Below are 16,269 nucleotides of genomic sequence, written 5' to 3'. Positions count from 1 at the left end.
TGTCTCTGTCTGTCTCTGTCTCTGTCTCTGTCTCCTCTCTGTCTGTCTCTGTCTCTGTCTCTGTCTCCTCTCTGTCTGTCTCTGTCTCTGTCTCTGTCTCTGTCTCCTCTCTCTGTCTCTGTCTCTGTCTCTGTCTCTGTCTCCTCTCTGTCTGTCTCTGTCTCTGTCTCTGTCTCCTCTCTGTCTCTGTCTCTGTCTCTGTCTCCGGCCACACCCACTGACGCAGACGGAATCAGGCCTGAATATAAGTCATTCCCTGCGACCTGAATCACCCAGGTTGTCCCGAGACGGCCTGGGCCCCGCCCTTAGCTGCTCGCGTAACATAATCACCCCAATTAGTTTGAGCTGTGGGATGCACAGTGTGGATCAAAGGCTCCATTTACAATGAACACTCGATGTCAAAGCGCTCTCTGTTTAGTTTAGTTAAGTTTCGTGACCAGTCCCCTTTGATTAACCGTACAGTGAAAGGAGCAGCTTTAACCTATTTGGCTAATTTCCAGCTGTAGTCCCCGGCCAGTTGTCAATAGGCAACAACAACAATAAGAATAAAATGCATGCCATTAATAATTACTCGAGGCGTTGTTGTTCACGGTCCTCTGAGCTGCAGCTCTAGAACCCCGCTGTGTTGTGGTGACGCTAGCAGAACCTCGCTGTGTTGTGGTGACGGTAGCAGAACCTCGCTGTGTTGTGGTGACTGTAGCAGAACCTCGCTGTGTTGTGGTGACGCTAGCAGAACCTCGCTGTGTTGTGGTGACTGTAGCAGAACCTCGCTGTGTTGTGGTGACTGTAGCAGAACCTCGCTGTGTTGTGGTGACGGTAGCAGAACCTCGCTGTGTTGTGGTGACTGTAGCAGAACCTCGCTGTGTTGTGGTGACGGTAGCAGAACCTCGCTGTGTTGTGGTGACTGTAGCAGAACCTCGCTGTGTCGTGGTGACGGTAGCAGAACCTCGCTGTGTTGTGGTGACGGTAGCAGAACCTCGCTGTGTTGTGGTGACTGTAGCAGAACCTCGCTGTGTTGTGGTGACGGCCGATGAGAGGAAATACTGGTTTACTGATCATCTGAGGGTTTCTGAAGACACCCTCCCCCTCTTGTCCCAGTATGCACCCAACAAGCACTTAACCTCCCTCCCTCTCTCCCTCCCTCCCTCCCTCCCTCCCCCAGCTGATCATCCTGGCCAACAACGGCCCTGAGGGTCTGGTTCACATCATGAGGAACTACAACTACGAGAAGCTGCTGTGGACCACCAGCCGCGTGCTCAAGGTCCTCTCCGTGTGCCCCAGCAACAAGCCCGCCATTGTGGAAGCAGGTATGTGCCCCCCCCTCCCTCTCTCTCAGCTCTGTTCAGGACACACCTGGGCAGGAGGGCGGGGCCACAGGTGTGCCGCTCCTTTCATCTCGCTCTGTGGTTTAATTCCTCTCACGGGGGGGGGGGGGGGGGGGGGGGTGAGCTCTGTTGACGGGACAGTTATTGGATTGTAATCTGCAATCTGCCTCCAGCAGTTCTACTGTGTAAGGAAAGAACCTCTGTCTTCTCTCTGTGTCTCTTTGTCTCTGTCTCTGTGTCTGTCTTCTCTCTGCCTCTGGCCGTGTCTGTATCCGTCTCTCTGCTGTGTTTGTCTATCTCCGTCTCTGCTGAGTCTGTCTCTGCATCTGTCTCTCTGCCTGTCTCTCTCTCTGTCTGTCTCTCTGTCTGTGTCTCTGCCTGTCTCTGTCTATCTCTCTGTCTCTATGTGTCTCTCTGTCTATCTCTCTCTCTCTGTCTGTGTCTCTGCCTGTCTCTGTGTGTCTCTGTCCGTCTCTGTCTGTCTGTCTCTCTCTCTGTCTGTGTCTCTGCCTGTCTCTGTGTGTCTCTGTCCGTCTCTGTCTGTCTGTCTCTCTCTCTGTCTGTGTCTCTGCCTGTCTCTGTCCGTCTCTTAGAATGGCGACAGGCCGACTGCTGTTTCCTCAGAGTGTTTCTACGACACCAGTCTAGAGCTGCTGGCTGTCTGTCGGCTGTTAATATCCAATGAGGCCGCCCTGACCCCCGGGTCCAGCGTCATCAGGGGACTAATGGGAGGCTGTTGTACCCCCCCCCCCCCCCCCCCCCCCCCAGGTGGGATGCAGGCCCTGGGGAAGCACCTGACCGGTAGCAGCCAGCGGCTGATGCAGAACTGTCTGTGGACCCTCAGGAACCTGTCAGACGCTGCCACCAAGCAGGTCAGCAGGTCACCCAACCCCAACCTGACCCCCACCCTAACCCCACCCTGACCCTGACCCCCACCCTGACCCTAACCCTGACCCCAACCCTAACCCCGAGCCTAACCCTAACCCCCACCCTGACCTGTGAGGGTGGGGGTTCTCCTCCTGCTCCTCCTTTGAACTCGTCTTCTGATCTTCCCAGGAGGGTATGGACGGCCTCCTCCTCCTCCTCCTCCTCCTCCTCCTCCTCTTCCTCCTTCAGGAGGGTATGGACGGGCTCCTCCAGGTCCTCGTGGGCCTCCTCCTCCTCCTCTAACAGTGTGTCCTCCTCCTCTAACCCTCCTCTTCCTCCTCTTCCTCCTCCAGGAGGGTATGGACGGGCTCCTCCAGGTCCTCGTGGGCCTCCTGAGCTCTGACGACGTCAACATGCTGACGTGCGCCACCGGCATCCTGTCCAACCTCACCTGCAACAACGCCTACAACAAGACGCTGGTCACCCAGGGCAACGGCGTGGAGGCGCTGATCCACGCCGTGCTGCGCGCCGGCGAGAAGGAGGACGTGACGGAGCCGGCGGTCTGCGCCCTGCGCCACCTCACCTCCCGCCAGCAGCAGGCCGAGACCGCGCAGCACGCCGTGCGCATGCACTACGGCGTGCCCGCCATCGTCAAGCTGCTCAACCAGCCCTACTACTGGCCCGTCATCAAGGTGGGCGCCGGGGGGTGTTTAGGGACCCCCACTCTGGGGTACGAACGTGGGGGCGTGCAAAGAGTGTCGTTGATGGTAGTGCTGCTGAGCGATGAACTGAACTGTACTTCTCCTCCTCCTCTTCCTCACCCCTCCTCTTCCTCACCCCTCCCCCTCCTCTTCCTCTTCCTCACCCCTCCTCTTCCTCACCCCCTCCTCCCCCTCCTCCTCCTCCTCTTCCTCAACCCTCCCCCTCCTCTTCCTCACCCCTCCTCCTCTTCCTCACCCCTCCTCCTCCTCCCCCTCCTCACCCCTCCTCCTCTTCCTCACCCCTCCCCCTCCTCTTCCTCCTCCTCTTCCTCACTCCTCCCCCTCCTCTTCCTCACCCCTCCTCCTCCTCCTCCAGGCGGTGGTGGGTCTGATCCGTAACCTGGCTCTGTGCCCTGAGAACCAGACCCCTCTGAGGGACGCCGGGGCCATCCCCCGGCTGGTCAACCTGCTGCTCAAAGCCCACCAGGACGCCCAGAAGAGGGGCTCCTCCAACCAGCAGACCTACCAGGTGAGCCCGACCCCTGACCCCGGCCCACACCACCCCACACCACCCCATTGTTTAGATGTGGGGTGTCACCGTGCACCCCAAAGTCATCAGAGTTGAATCTGCTAAATCGACATGGAAATATGCAGATAATATCTCCACATGCACGATGTGAGAGAAGTAAACACAAAGGAAGGATGTCATTGGTTACACGATGGTCACATGAGGGGGCGGCATGAGGCTGAGGAGGTGGAGCGGGTCGGCTGGTAACCAGAAGGTCGCTGGTTCGATCCCCGGCTCCTCCTAGCTGAGTGTGGAGGTGTCCCTGAGCGAGACGCCTCCCCCTGACTGCTCCTGACCAGCCGGCTGTCGCCCTGCGGGGCTGACTCCGCCGTCGGGGGGTTAGCGTGAGGCCGTGTCGCGCGGCCACTGGTTAGAACAGCGGCCCGCGGGGCTGAGTCCTGGTCTGACGGCGCTCTCTCTGTCAGGACGGCGTCCGGATGGAGGAGATCGTGGAGGGCTGCACCGGAGCTCTGCACATCATGGCCCGCGACCCGGTGAACCGCGGGGAGATCGCCAACATGCAGACCATCCCGCTGTTCGTCCAGGTGAGGTCGCCGGGCCACAGCTGGGGGCGGGGCTACACACTGATACATCCTGTCCTATCGTCTTCCTTCATGCGATACGGAAATTGATACTCCGGTGCCAAATATCTATATATTATTTTATTCTTTCATATAAAGAAAGAATAAAAGACAGAAGTTCAGCACTTTACCTTTCCCGGTCATTTGGTGTTCATCGTTAGACTTATTTCTTGATTTATCGTTGATTGTCTTACAGTATATAGATTATCGCAGAATCAAGATAATATCGATATCATGTATCATATATCATACCGTGAGGTACTCTGATTCCCAGCCCTAATCACTTCTCTTTTTTTAATCGTGGTCAACGTAGGAGCGACCCAGGTGACCCTCGTTAATTATAGGTCTGCTGCGTCTATCTACTAAGACGCACAGCTAGTAGACTAAGTGTGTGTGTGTGTGTGTGTGTGTGTGTGTGTGTGTGTGTGTGTGTGTGTGTGTGTGTGTGTGTGTGTGTGTGTGTGTGTGTGTGTGTGTGTGTGTGTGTGTGTGTGTGTGTGTGTGTGTGTGTGTGTGTCCGTCCCCCAGCTCCTGTACTCGCCCGTGGACAACGTGAAGCGCGTGGCAGCGGGCATCCTGTGCGAGCTGGCTCTGGACAAGCAGTCAGCCGACCTCATCGACAAGGAGGGGGCCTCGTCCCCCCTGATGGAGCTGCTGCACTCCAGCAACGAGGGCATCGGTACGACCAGCGCCCCCCCGAGGCCTTTAGCAGACTCACAATGAGGACATTAGTCAGAGGAAACAGAAACCACAATATATCGCTGTCGGTACAGTAAGGATGTTAATAGAACCAATTAACCAACTAACAATCGCTAGGTTATGCAGTGTTCTTTGGAAAAGGTACTCGAATCAGGATCGCTTTTAACTCACTTTAATTGGTAAAGGTTTAGTCTAGTCTCTATGAAGCAAAAGGAGAGGAATTGTATTACGCACGCGTGGAGATACACTTAGCAGGGCATCTGATAGATGCGTTACCTGGAGCGTTCTGCCCCCTGGGCTATGGGTTGGGACTTATCTACTTGGCAGGCGTGGACTCAGTTATGTGCTCTGATTGGCTAAGCATGGTGCTGAACTCCCGCCTCCTGGATACCCTTATGTGTCTCTATGCTGCCATCTTGTGGCTATGGGTTGGTATTGCAACTTCGTTTGTGGCCCTGAACGTCTGAGTTTGTCGAACACCTGGACTGCTCGTATCTCTAGAATTGGTACGTGAATGAATGGCTTCTTGTACGGGCCGGACGCCTCCCTAGGCTCAGGATCCCTCCCTAGGATGGGAACGAAGCCTCTCTAGTCGCCAAGGACACATGTGGCCTGTTGGTATGAATGTGTGAATTATGCCACAGTTGACCCATTCCCCGACTACACCAGAGACAGCCGGGATAAGAGGCTACACGATGGAGGCTAAGTACTGTTTTAAGTGCTTAGCAGATGGAATAGACAATAACTTGGTTTCAACGTCCTACTTTTGATGTCAGAGTTATGGGGCGGTGATGAACAGCCAGCCTGCTAAGTCCTTTGAGCCTGGACCTGTGAGTTTAAATGTACTGAGATTGACCGCATGCCCCCCCCCCCCCCCCCCCCCCCCCAGCCACCTACGCGGCCGCCGTCCTGTTCCGGATCTCCGAGGACAAGAACACCGACTACAAGAAGCGCGTGTCCGTGGAGCTCACGCACTCCCTGTTCAGACACGACCCGGCCGCCTGGGAGAGGGTGAGTTCTGCCGCCCCCTGCTGGCCCCCTCAGGCAGCTACACCCGCTCCAAATGCACATCAGGAATGTTTAGGACTTGATGAACACATTCAGAGCCGCGTTCCGTGTGTAATGTCGGCCTTTATTGAGCACGGCAAAGGAAAACGCATCAGTGGTAGGAAGTGATGCGTAGATGGACGTCAACTTGAATGCAGACTCGTCATGTGAGTGGTGGGTTGACCTTGTGTTGTGCTCTGCCCCCCCCCCCCCCCCCCCGCAGGCCCATAACGCCGTGCCAATGGACGCAGGCTACGCAGCTGACGGTGAGTGACTCAGACTGAGCCTCTTCCTGCGTGTGTGTAGTAGAGCCTCTTCCTGTTTGTAGTAGAGCCTCTTCCTGTATGTAGAGGAGCTACTTCCTGTGTGTAGTGGAGCTACTTCCTGTGTGTAGAGGAGCTACTTCCTGTGTGTAGTAGAGCCTCTTCCTGTGTGTAGTAGAGCTACTTCCTGTGGGTAGAGGAGCTACTTCCTGTGGGTAGAGGAGCTACTTCCTTTGTGTAGAGGAGCTACTTCCTGTGTGTAGTAGAGCCTCACCCTGTGTTGCCGCCCCCCCCCCCCCCCCCTCAGAGCTGGACGTGGCATACGGCGGTTACCCTGTCGACATGGGGATGGACGGGATGATGGAGCCGGAGATGCTGCCTGAGGAGTACCAGCCCGCCTATGACCGCCACCAGTACGCCGACCAGTACTGAGACCAGAACTGAGACCAGTACTGAGACCAGTACGTATTCACCTCCCATCTTACCGCTTGTTGTCCACTGACGGTACTGAGGCCTGTGTTTACTGCCTGTTATGACTATTATGTATTGACTGGCTGTTCTCCACTGACCAGTACTGTAATAAGTGCGTACATTAAGTGCCAGGACGTACAACGTATAGTACGTTTGTCAGACGGGGAGAGGGGGGGGAGGCTGTGCAGAGTCCAGGTGAACTCTGAACTGGTTCGTCTTGAGTCCATTCAGGGAGCTGCTGAGCGACTCGGTGTCCGTGAGTCTCCTCGGGTCTTAACTTGTGTTTCTTGTCTTTTCAGATTGCAGCAGAGAAGGCATAAGGACGGGGATGAACGGACACATGAATCATATATACTTTAATAGTGCTTTTGCTTCTGATCCAACTGTTTATTGGGTAATCACTGACTATGTAACAATTAATTATGTCCCATCTCTATCTCATAGTTTCTTGTGACGCTGATAATGTTGATTATGACTTTTAGAATGCCTGTGGGTTTTTTAGAAGATATTTTAAGGGTGTGTGCGTGTATGTGTGTGTGTGCTTTTGGGGTGAATAATCTATGCCAAAGAGATTTTTATTTTGTGACGATAATCATGTAGCTTCCATTTTATACGGAAAAGAGTAATCGATACGGCCGACACCACGGCGATCATGATCTTTAGGACGCTCCTCGGTCCGATCAGCACCGTCGGGAGAACCTGAGTCTGGGTGGTGTCGCCCGAAGGTGGAGCAGTCTAACGTTCACATCTCACGCCTCAATGGAGAACCAATGAAGAGGGCAGATTAATAACTGCTGGGTGCCCCGTTTCTGGGTTATAACGTGTTTATTATTCGTTGGTTATTTTGGATAAGGTCGACAAAGACTGTCTCTGTAACAACAGTTTCTAATCGTTCCAAATGTTTTTAAGATGTTTCCTACACGGGTCATATCTTGGCCTCAAGCAACCTTTCAGAGATGCATCTTCTTTGTGATAGAATAAATCTTTGCATTAATGGTCAACGTCGACACGGTTGTTCACCATATATTAATTTAGCCGGGCAAACTACTAGCGCTAGAATAAACTACTGAAGAAAAGTGGTCTTTGTACTTACGATTTTTTACTTAAATTTTGTTTACAAAAATAAAGAATATATATTAAACAAATTCGGTTTCCAGTGTTCATTACAAACTGATTGGAAATGTGTGTGCTTTAATTATTTCCATAATCTCACCTACACATTCTTTGCTAAACAAATTAGATTTTAGTGTGCAATAATTGACATCTCCCAGCTGTGTGTAGCTGCTTCGTTTAGATTGTAGAACTAAAAGTTCATTCATTGATTAATTCAAGGAAAGTGGCTTCGACCATAGTCATGAATTGTTTCAAATCATAACTCGAAATATGTAGAAATATATCCATCGCCTGGAATATTTTTCGATGCATAGAAACTTTAAACAATATGTGATATAACGGTCAGATCACACCTCATGCATTGATAATCAGTTCAACCTATCAGAGCCCAAATCATTGATCGTCCAAAGGTGATTGTGTGTTCATGTGAGGCAGTACGACGCACTGACTGCCGCGGTCAGACGTTGTGCTCATGCCGTATGGAAGCACGTCCAGCGACATGTCCATCTCAGAGAGTGGTCTTGGTGTGAGTGACATTGTATTACCACGGCATCTAAACGCACAATCATTACTCTGCATGTCCCACGCTAGGACTAGAACTGGTCCCAGTAGCCCTGGTCCCAGTAGCCCTGGTCTGGAGGGTCCTGGTCTTCTCCCTGGGTCCCCCTCTCCGCTCTAGATGACGTGGTCCAGCATGTGCATTGACTGCATGATGTTCTCATCCTGGGCGGTGAAACACAACAGGAAACGTCAACAAAGGATTTCCTTCAGATGTTTGGTTCAATGCTGCTGCTGCTGCTGTGTGTTTGTGGCATGTGGCTCAGGAGGCAGAGCGGGTCGGCTGGTAACTAGAAGGTTGCTGGTTCGATCCCCGGCTCCTCCTAGCTGAGGGTCGAGGTCTCCCCTAGCAAGGCACCTCACCCTGACTGCTCCTGACCAGCTGGCGGTCGCCCTGCGTGGCTGACTCCGCCGTCGGGGTGTGAATGTGTGCATGAATGGGAGGCAGTATTGTAAAGCGCTTTGATTGGCCAATTAGAGTAGTGCGGTATAAATGCAGCCTGTTCGCATCGTTCAGTGAATATAAATGAAGGACCTTCCTGCACGTCTCCATGAACTCCTCCATGGTCACCACACCGTCTCTGTTCCGGTCCATCTTCTGAGGGTTGGAAATAGAGACTCGGTGATTCAATAAAACTGGGAAATATATATTACCTCATTTATGCATTATGCAGGGGTGGGCTTAAAAATAGTACTTAGCATCATAGAGCATCTTATCCTAGCTATCTGTGTTGTATAAGGAATGGGTTAACCTAGGGCCGGAGGGGGACGTGGCGGGAATGGCGGGGGTATTACCCTGAAGAAGAGGTCGACGTGCTCGTCGGGGGCGCTGGCCTTCATGCCCGGGGAGGTGTTCTTCCCCATCAGGTTGTAGATGGAGTGCATGATGTCCGTCATCTCCTGACCAGAGGCGGAGGGAGGGGAGAGCATCGTTAACACCTCACAAACAAACCTTTCACACACACACAAAGAGAGAGAGAGAGACACAGAGACAGAGAGAGAGAGAGACACAGAGACAGAGAGACAGAGACAGAGACAGAGACAGAGACAGAGACAGACAGAGACAGAGAGAGACACACACACACACACACACACACACACACACACACACACACACACACACACACACACACACACACACACACACACACACACACACACACACACACACACACACACACACACACACACACACAGATAGAGAGAGACACACACACAGAGACACACAGACAGATGTGGCCTCACCTCTCTGGAGATGCAGCCGTCGTGGTTGAGGTCGTACAGGCAGAAGGCCCAGCCCAGCCGCTCCGTCACAGAGCCCCTCAGGATGGAGGACAGCCCCGTCACAAAGTCCTGGGGACGAGGTGGGAGACGTCAGGAGGAGAGCCCACCAGTGCAGGGTACTGGGAGCCCACCAGTGGAGGGTACTGGGCAGCCATACTGGAGCAGACTGACTCCTCCCTGCTCCTTCATAACATGGGTTCTAAATCCCGTTAAAGCTCCGGACCAAAGCGTCTGAGCGGGTCAGTAGTGAGCGTCTCACCTGGAAGCTGACCGCGCCGTCCCTCTGCGTGTCGAACGCTCTGAACAGGAAGTGAGCGTACATACTGGAGTCTGGGATCAGCAGAAAACAACGAAAAACACACAAATGCCATGAGGACAAAGTGACTCAGGAATAACTCAGTTCGTCTTCGAAAACATGTGTTGTCGTTTACACGCACAGCTAGTAGCTCGCTCGCTAGCACAGCTTGTAGCTCGCTAGCCAGCAAAGCTGGTAGCTTTCTAGTAGCACAGCTAGTAGCTCGCTAGCTAGCACAACTAGTAGCTCGCTAGCTAGCACAGCTAGTAGCTCGCTAGCTAGCACAGCTAGTAGCTCGCTAGCTAGCACAGCTAGTAGCTCGCTAGCTAGCACAGCTAGTAGCAAGCTCTCAGTGGATTTGAATCTTTGAAGGCAGGCTGGTCGGGTGGGAGCGCAGCACTCACCTCCCTGGGGGAAGAAGCGCGAGTAGATCGCCTTAAAGCCCTCCTCGTCCACCGTCCCGCCGGGGCACTCCTGAGGAGCACAGGGGACCAGCTGAGACACAAGGGAACCAGCTTAGAGACAGGGGAACCAGTTTAGACATAAGGGAACCAGTTTAGACACAAGGGAACCAGTTTAGACACAAGGGAACCAGCTTAGAGACAAGGGAACCAGCTTAGACACAGGGGAACCAGTTTAGACACAAGGGAACCAGCTTAGAGACAAGGGAACCAGCTTAGACACAGGGGAACCAGTTTAGGCACAATGGAACTAGCTTAGACACAGGGGAACCGGCTTAGACACAAGGGAACCAGCTTAGACTGGATCGGACAGGGTTAGTTTACAGACACAGGGTGGACATGTTACAGGGTGGACGAGATACCACACACACACATTCATTCACCATCCCCACACTATCCTAAAGAACCCAGCGGAACCTCTGGGATTGAAAATCGTCCATAAAAGGTGAGACTCTGGCTGACATTTTTGAACTCCCTGTAGAGAATCTGGAGCTCTCTCCGGTTGAACTTGGTCCGCTGGGCGAGCTTGTCCAGACCTTCTGGTCTGCAGTACACCGTGGAGAGCCCCCCGTCGCCCACCTCGCTGTCTAGGAGGACACAGAGAGACAGTTAGGACCAGGACAGACCCAGAGAGAGAGAGAGAGAGAGAGAGAGAGACAGTTAGGACCAGGACAGACCCACAGAGAGAGAGAGAGAGAGAGAGAGAGAGAGAGAGAGAGAGAGAGAGAGAGAGAGAGAGAGAGAGAGAGAGAGAGAGAGAGAGAGAGAGAGAGAGAGAGAGAGAGAGAGAGAGAGAGAGGACCAGGACAGACCCACAGAGAGACAGTTAGGACCAGGACAGACCCACAGAGAGAGAAACAGTTAGGACCAGGACAGACCCACAGAGAGAGAGAGAGAGAGAGAGAGAGAGAGAGAGAGAGAGAGAGAGAGAGAGAGAGAGAGAGAGAGAGAGAGAGAGAGAGAGAGAGAGAGAGAGAGAGTTAGGACCAGGACAGACCCACAGAGAGACAGTTAGGACCAGGAAAGGCCCACAGAGACACAGTTAGGACCAGGACAGACCTACAGAGAGAGACAGTTAGGACCATGACAGACCCACAGAGAGACATTTAGGACCAGGACAGACCCACAGAGACACAGTTAGGACCAGGACAGACCTACAGAGAGAGACAGTTAGGACCATGACAGACCCACAGAGAGACAGTTAGGACCATGACAGACCCACACAGAGAGAGACAGTTAGGACCAGGACAGACCCACAGAGAGAGACAGTTAGGAGCAGGACAGACCCACAGAGAGAGACAGTTAGGAGCAGGACAGATCCACAGAGAGAGACAGTTAGGACCATGACAGACCCACACAGAGAGAGAAACAGTTAGGACCAGGACAGACCCACACAGAGAGAGACAGTTAGGAGCAGGACAGATCCACACAGAGAGACAGTTAGGACCAGGACAGATCCACAGAGAGAGACAGTTAGGACCAGGACAGATCCACAGAGAGAGACAGTTAGGACCAGGACAGACCCACAGAGAGACAGTTAGGACCAGGAAAGGCCCACAGAGAGAGAGAGACAGTTAGGACCAGGACAGACCCACAGAGACACAGTTAGGACCAGGACAGACCCACAGAGACACAGTTAGGACCAGGACAGACCTACAGAGAGAGACAGTTAGGACCATGACAGACCCACAGAGAGAGAGAGACAGTTAGGACCAGGACAGACCCACAGAGAGAGAGAGACAGTTAGGACCAGGACAGACCCACAGAGAGAGAGAGACAGTTAGGACCAGGACAGACCTACAGAGAGAGACAGTTAGGACCATGACAGACCCACACAGAGAGAGACAGTTAGGACCAGGACAGACCTACAGAGAGAGACAGTTAGGACCATGACAGACCCACACAGAGAGAGACAGTTAGGACCATGACAGACCCACACAGAGAGAGACAGTTAGGAGCAGGACAGATCCACACAGAGAGACAGTTAGGACCAGGACAGATCCACAGAGAGAGACAGTTAGGACCAGGACAGATCCACAGAGAGAGACAGTTAGGACCAGGACAGACCCACAGAGAGAGACAGTTAGGACCAGGACAGACCCACACAGAGAGAGACAGTTAGGAGCAGGACAGATCCACACAGAGAGACAGTTAGGACCATAACAGATCCACACAGAGAGACAGTTAGGACCAGGACAGACCCACAGAGAGAGACAGTTAGGACCAGGACAGACCCAACCCATCCCATAGCACAGAAACAGAGAGGGGGGGGGGCAGGGGGGGAGAGAGGAGCAGGCTGAGATCTCTGAGGGTCAGAGTTAGAGGAACTTGCTCTGATTGGTGGAGGAGCTCGAGGCTGACGGGTAGCAGGGCAGCAGTCTGAGGAACCTCTGCTTTAGGGTCTTCTTATTGGGTCTGGACGGCAGGTGACCTGGAATCAACCAATCACAGCGAGGGACGATTGAGGCAGGATTAACTTGTCATTTACTATGATACGTTTTAGGTTCCATATTCATGTTTTTATAGGAACTTGGTTTGCTGACCTGGTGCCAAAAGTAAAGCTCATCTCATCAAGGGGCGTGTCACATACCTCGGGGGTGGGTCATGTATGCATTATACATTATACATTGAGACTTACATCAAGTTTATTATATCATTTAAGGTTTGTGAACTATAGCTTCAAATGTTCCATATATTGTTGCGGTTGCGGTTTTAGTTCCTCTCTCCTCACCCCTCCTCTCTCCTTTCCTCCCTCCTCTCTCTCTCTTCCTACTACCAGTCTCACTCAATACCTTTCGTATTGTCAGCTTATTTTCCTAACAGGCGTCTCTCTCTCTCTCTCTCTCTGCAGCTGTGAGTCTCACGTGTTCCTTGGAGGAACGTTGACTGTCCTAACCACGCCTTTGACTTCCTCATTGAAGTTCCAAGAAGGCTGCTCCCATTTTTCAACATTACTACATACAAATTAAAGTATGATATATTTTTACTGTATAAACGGATTCTATTTTTACTGGTGGGGGAGGGTCTCCAGTCTCCCCAGAGAAAATGACACGTATACCAACAAGAATATACTCAACTAAAGACAACAACATGGAAGCTTTAGTCGTGTTTAAGTGAAGTACCTCTGCCGAACTACCGGAGGGCAGCATTGTGTTAGAATTCTGTTAAACATGTACAGAGGCCCGTTATTCTGCTGGGGTCTCATTTATAACCGTTGCGTATGCACAAAATTGGGGCTGAAGGTGGCGTACTTGGTGACTTTCCACGCCAAGGTTGTGAATGTGATCTATAAAAAAATAACTAAGCAAACTCTGACCCATGCGTACGCATGGTTTGGAGGAAAAGGAGAATTGGCGACACAGACGGTGTGCTGGTGAACTGAAGTCAGACTGAAGAAATGTAGAGTGAGCGAGATGAACGATTATGTTTTATCAAGTTTAATTTCAACCCATATCATGCGTTAAATCTATGTAGCCTAATCAGAATAATTTAAGTCCACCTCGGTATTTCTCAGTTATAAATCCAGAAATATCTCCTTAGAATCTCTATGTTTAATCCCGTCACTCCATACTGCCCACTGACGGCGCGACTGCATGGAATAAAGCTTCTGTCCAACATGTGTCAATAACATAATATTTGTATGTGACACTGTAAACTCAAATGTCAATTAAATCCCAAATGTGGAAAACCAAGCCACATACTCTTCATCACAATCGTTATATTATTGTCCGTTCCTCTTGATGCTTTTCATGACAAATCAGGCATTAAAAAGGGGTTATGTTCAAGAACATTTTACGTGGGTGATTACAAACTGATTATCCAAGGTGTTCTCGGTCAGTCTTATTACCGTAACCCTAAATACAGCGGTGAGCCCCGTGCGTAATGCTGCACGCACTGCTGGCACTGCTGGCGGACCACGCAAATGGAAGAATTCGGATGGAGAGGGTCTTCAGGGAACATAACGATTTATTGGTACATACAAATATGTACCTTTATGTCAGACCACTTCGTTTTTAATTCTGGGACTGTGCACAAAACTACTTTTCGGGCTTCCACCTCACCCACACTTCAGCCTCCGTGAAATTTCGCTTTTTTGCTTTTCTCAGTCCTTCTGCCATTGTTTCCGACGAGATAATACTTGCATCTGAGTCTGTTTTATATGCAGATCACATTCATGAGGTCGTTTGCATTGACCATTTATGGTTAAAAAGGGGCGTGTACAGGGCGGAACGTGAAGCTGATTCAGCTGTGCACGCTTGTAGGCACTCTGTGATTTATAAAGCAAAGATTGCTTAGAGGTGTGCGTACGCAGGGTTTTATAAGTCTGAATAATTTTTGGCGGACGCAAAACTTGGCTTTTGGGCGTACGTACACTTTTAATATGGTGGTTTGACGCTTAACCTTACCTTTAAATCGCCGACCCGTGCAAATGGAGATACTTATATGTTAACTTTCAACAAACAAACCGGTTAAGAAATAAATTGTGAATGTGAACATATATCTTCGGTAGAATTAGACTCTAGATAACTATAGCTAAAATAAATAGGGGCCAAAAACCGTCAGAACACAGTGTTTATTATTATTTCGGAGGATATAATCTATCTTAATTAGGCCTACATCCTATAGGATGTAGGCCTAATTAATGTAGGTCTGAAACATTGCTTTTTTGGTTTGCTCCCTCAAGCAAAGAAATGCCAAAGACACACATGATAAAGTATACAGTAGCTTTGGAGTAGGCTACACAACATGTGTTTATCTGAACACACATTCTGTTACTAAAGTCAAATGCACATGGATTTGAATTTTTTGATTGGCGTCCACTGTGTATTATGTCTATTAGAAATAACTGAGATTACTGTAATCTCAGTTATATATTCGATTACTGTATAATTGTAACACTCTCTCCCTCCCTCTCTCTGTCACTCTCTCCCTCTCACACCCGCTCTCTGTCACTCTCTCTGTCACACCCTCTCTCTCTTCCTCTGTCACGTTAGTGTTGACTAGAAGGTCAGATCCATCAGGTCATACATGACGTGTAATTCATAAACAGACACACACCGTTGTTGGTACATGCCTGTCCCCTGAGTTCCCTAGAGATGCAGAGAGTGTCGCCCTGGCTCTGCGTCTCTGCCCCGAAGACATCTGGCCGATCTCCGTCACTCTTAAGGCTCTGTTCCACACACTTCAGGGACCACAGTAGGGGCCACCAGACCGTGGGGGGGAACACGACACCCCCCCTACGGCGGTGTGTTGTTCAGGAGGTAGAGCGGGTTTGCTAGTAACCAGAAGGTCGCTAGTTCGAATCCCTGCTCCTCCTAGCTGAGTGTCGAGGTGTCCCTGAGCGAGACGCCTCACCCTGACTGCTCCTGACGAGCTGACCGTCGCATGCGTAGCTGACTCCGCCGTCGGTGTGTGAATCTGTGCATGAATGTTAGGGAATATTGAAAACGGCTTTAAGTGGCCACTGGTTAGAAAAGCGCTGTATAAATGCAGTCTGTTTACCATTAAACCAACCATCGGAGGTTTGACTGCACCGTGAGTGACGCATAATGAAGGTAATGTGCCACACCTGCTTTAGCCTCCAATCAGGCCATCACCCCTGAGATAATTGAATGATCAACAAAAAAATAAGGGACAAAAGAAAAGAGACTAAACGAGCACGGATCATTGTGCAGTTATTATCCTGGAATGACTTTCTATTAAGGGCTTTCGTTAATATAGTTCACAATATTAAGACTATGAGGCCGAGAACAATCCTCATCCCCCCACATTGACGGACTTTACGCACGTTGCCCAGATGTTGGACAGCATTATCGGTGCCTTTCTAATTGAAACACGAAACCAATCAAATAAAAAAGTTTTCGAAGTAGAAACCCGGATAGCAAACACATGGAGCAATTAACAGATATAAAGCCAATTCCTTACGGAAAAGCACAATGAACCTTCACGCACCTGTTAGCGGGTCGTATGATCTGTCCAGCTCCGAGTCCGTGAAGCTCTGATCCTGACTGACGGACTTCATCTCACGAGATTCAC

The 16,269-nt window shown here is 51.0% G+C and overlaps 2 protein-coding genes across 3 annotated transcripts in view; one reads left to right on the top strand and one right to left on the bottom strand.

The window, feature by feature from the left end:
- Positions 1 to 7,671, top strand: part of LOC130379960 (junction plakoglobin-like) — a 23,019-nt gene extending 15,348 nt beyond the window's left edge. Inside the window, exons 7-16 of one of the 2 annotated variants that reach the window (XM_056587121.1) lie at positions 1,163 to 1,307; positions 2,094 to 2,197; positions 2,546 to 2,884; positions 3,270 to 3,422; positions 3,887 to 4,006; positions 4,571 to 4,721; positions 5,631 to 5,752; positions 6,012 to 6,054; positions 6,359 to 6,500; positions 6,822 to 7,671. In XM_056587121.1, the coding sequence (XP_056443096.1) occupies positions 1,163 to 1,307; positions 2,094 to 2,197; positions 2,546 to 2,884; positions 3,270 to 3,422; positions 3,887 to 4,006; positions 4,571 to 4,721; positions 5,631 to 5,752; positions 6,012 to 6,054; positions 6,359 to 6,483 (1,302 nt within the window). In that variant the 3' untranslated portion in view covers positions 6,484 to 6,500; positions 6,822 to 7,671. Of the gene's footprint in view, positions 1 to 1,162; positions 1,308 to 2,093; positions 2,198 to 2,545; positions 2,885 to 3,269; positions 3,423 to 3,886; positions 4,007 to 4,570; positions 4,722 to 5,630; positions 5,753 to 6,011; positions 6,055 to 6,358; positions 6,513 to 6,821 lie in introns of both variants that reach the window. The other variant, XM_056587122.1, reaches the window with a different exon arrangement.
- Positions 6,842 to 16,269, bottom strand: LOC130379962 (Kv channel-interacting protein 2-like). The gene is made up of 9 exons (XM_056587124.1): positions 16,186 to 16,269; positions 12,566 to 12,664; positions 10,696 to 10,820; positions 10,177 to 10,246; positions 9,737 to 9,807; positions 9,439 to 9,546; positions 8,989 to 9,093; positions 8,729 to 8,791; positions 6,842 to 8,358 (listed from the first exon to the last, which is right to left on the bottom strand). The coding sequence occupies exons 1-9, from the start codon at positions 16,253 to 16,255 to the stop codon at positions 8,311 to 8,313; spliced, it is 759 nt and encodes a 252-aa protein (XP_056443099.1). The 5' UTR covers positions 16,256 to 16,269; the 3' UTR covers positions 6,842 to 8,310.

This window comes from Gadus chalcogrammus, chromosome 3 (assembly GCF_026213295.1).
Source record: "Gadus chalcogrammus isolate NIFS_2021 chromosome 3, NIFS_Gcha_1.0, whole genome shotgun sequence".
Classification (NCBI taxonomy): domain Eukaryota; kingdom Metazoa; phylum Chordata; class Actinopteri; order Gadiformes; family Gadidae; genus Gadus; species Gadus chalcogrammus.
The sequence above is the reverse complement of the archived record's forward strand: the minus strand, read 5'-3'. Positions and strand labels throughout refer to the sequence as shown.